Source organism: Nycticebus coucang, chromosome 5, assembly GCF_027406575.1.
Source record: "Nycticebus coucang isolate mNycCou1 chromosome 5, mNycCou1.pri, whole genome shotgun sequence".
Taxonomy (NCBI): Eukaryota; Metazoa; Chordata; class Mammalia; order Primates; family Lorisidae; genus Nycticebus; species Nycticebus coucang.
This window is the reverse complement of record NC_069784.1, coordinates 55,278,197-55,280,410: the sequence shown is the minus strand read 5'-3', so window position 1 is coordinate 55,280,410 and position 2,214 is coordinate 55,278,197. Positions and strand designations below refer to the sequence as shown.

The window sequence follows — 2,214 nt, the reverse complement described above, 5'->3', positions numbered from 1 at the left end:
GGCTTAAGCGATTCTCCTGCCTCAGCCTCCCAAGTAGCTGGGACTCCAGGCGCCCGCCACAACGCCCAGCTATTTTTTTGTTGCAGTTTGTCTGGGACTGGGTTTGAACCCATGACCCTTGGTATATGGGGCTATTTTTTTTTTTCTTTTTTTTGTAGAGACAGAGTCTCACTGTACCACCCTCGGGTAGAGTGCCGTGGCATCACACGGCTCACAGCAACCTCTAACTCTTGGGCTTACGTGATTCTGTTGCCTCAGCCTCCCAAGCAGCTGGGACTACAGGCGCCCGCCACAACGCCTGGCTATTTTTTGTTGCAGTTTGGCCGGGCCTGGGTTTGAACCCGCCACCCTCAGCATATGGGGCCGGCGCCCTACTCACTGAGCCACAGGCGCCGCCCTATGGGGCTATTTTTGAGTTGCAGTTGTCATTGTTATTGGCGGGCCAGGCTGGATAACCTGCCAGCTCTGGTGTATGTGGCCGGCGTTTTAGCCGCTTGAGCTACAGGCACCGAGCCAGTTTTTTCTATTTTTTTTTTTTTTTTTACAAAAAGACTCAACAATTTTATTTTTATTGTAAACCAACAATTCATAATTGTATAAACTTATGGAGTACACAGTGATGTTATAATCTATGAATACAATGGGGAATAAATAAATCAAAGTAGTCAATATATCCACCATCTCAAATACTTAACATTTTTGTGGTAAGAACATTTCAAATTTACTCTTAGCAATTTTGAAATGTATATTACTCTAATAGTAACTATAATTACTGCATTCTGCAACAGGACTCAAAAAAGAATAAAGCATTCTTCATAAGATTTTGCATCTTTGACCATCAATGAGATAAAATATCATTTTCAAAATAGCATCCAAACGTGAGTGTATTTACCCATATCATCCAGGGCATAATCAAGCAGGTGAACAGAGTAATAATTCATGGTATTTCATGTTTAACAAATTGTTAACAGAGAAAGTTGGTTGAAGAAAGGCATAGGAACATTGTCTTATAAGAATTAGAACCGAGGGGCTCCATAATCATCTGGCATCCGTTCAATATTGTATCTGTGGTTAGAAATATACATGATGGGAACTCCAGGGATTTTTCGGATTCTTCGTTTAAGGTCTCGGTCAACTGTGGCCACGATGTAACACTTGTGCTGAGTTACTCTCTGTACTAAGCAGTCATCTGCATAGGTTCCTTTGTGTGTGCATGGTAATCGTTCAAATCTTGGATCCTTGGCAATCTCAATTTCAGCCATTACACAGTCAGTTATACAAGGAATGCACTTGGCATACAGACAGTCCATCATTGACTGCACTAAGTCCAGTTTGGCTTTAATGGAAAAGTTGATAAAGTTGGTATCAACCAAGATGTGGTAAGGTGGGCCCAGCTGTGTATTATATTGGAAGAATAAGCAAGAAGGGTGCTGGGGGACTTCTCTTTCCTTTAATGTGCTGGGATCTTTCTTTTCTTTCTTTTTAGGTTTCAATCTGTCCTTTTCTTTAAGCCTCTGATCCCTGAGACTAAGCATTCGCTTCATGATCGCATACTTCCTTGTTTTCTTTTGCTTCCCCATGCTCACGCCACGCTCTTGTTTTCTAGTTTTTTCTATTTTTAATGGAGACAGGGTCTCACTCTTGCTCAGGCTGGTCTTGAACTCCTGAGATCAAGCTATCCTCCTGCCTTAGTCTCCCAGAGCGCTGGGATTACAGGCATGAGACACCTCGCCTGGCCTATTCAGGAATTCCTACAGGAAAGCATCCTAGAGGTGGAATTCCCAGGTAAAAGTATGCAGTGTAATTTTTCTTAGGTATTGACGAATTGCCTTTGTTAATAGGGCACCAACTGACACTCTCATTAGGTTAAATGAATATGCTCTGGGCGGCGCCTGTGGCTCAGTCGGTAAGGCGCCGGCCCCATATACCGAGGGTGGCGGGTTCAAACCCGGCCCCGGCCAAACTGCAACCGAGGGCCATAAAGTGAGACTCTGTCTCTACAAAAAAAATAAAAATAAATAAAAAAATAAAAATGAATATGTTCTTTTCCTCATCTACTCACCAGTGCTGGATTTTAACCTTTATAATTTTTGCCCATTAATATTATAGTATTCTTTCATCATTTCAATTTTTTTTTTATTGTTGAGGATTCATCGAGGCATCATTTCAATTTTTTATTTCTATTTTTTCTGAGACAGAGCCTCAAGCTGTCGC

General features: G+C 42.0%; 1 protein-coding gene across 1 annotated transcript; it reads right to left on the bottom strand.

Annotated features, from left to right (window-relative positions):
• Window positions 1-556: 556 nt before the first annotated feature.
• Window positions 557-1,595, bottom strand: LOC128586273 (rRNA-processing protein FCF1 homolog). Its single transcript, XM_053591969.1, has one exon. It carries the CDS (start codon window positions 1,578-1,580, stop codon window positions 1,017-1,019), a length of 564 nt encoding a protein of 187 aa, XP_053447944.1. The 5' UTR covers window positions 1,581-1,595; the 3' UTR covers window positions 557-1,016.
• Between the last annotated feature and the right edge of the window lie 619 nt (window positions 1,596-2,214).

Excerpts from the sequence above, each read along its gene's own strand:
- LOC128586273 (XM_053591969.1), bottom strand. The coding sequence starts at position 1,580 with ATGGGGAAGCAAAAGAAAACAAGGAAGTATGCGATCATGAAGCGAATG.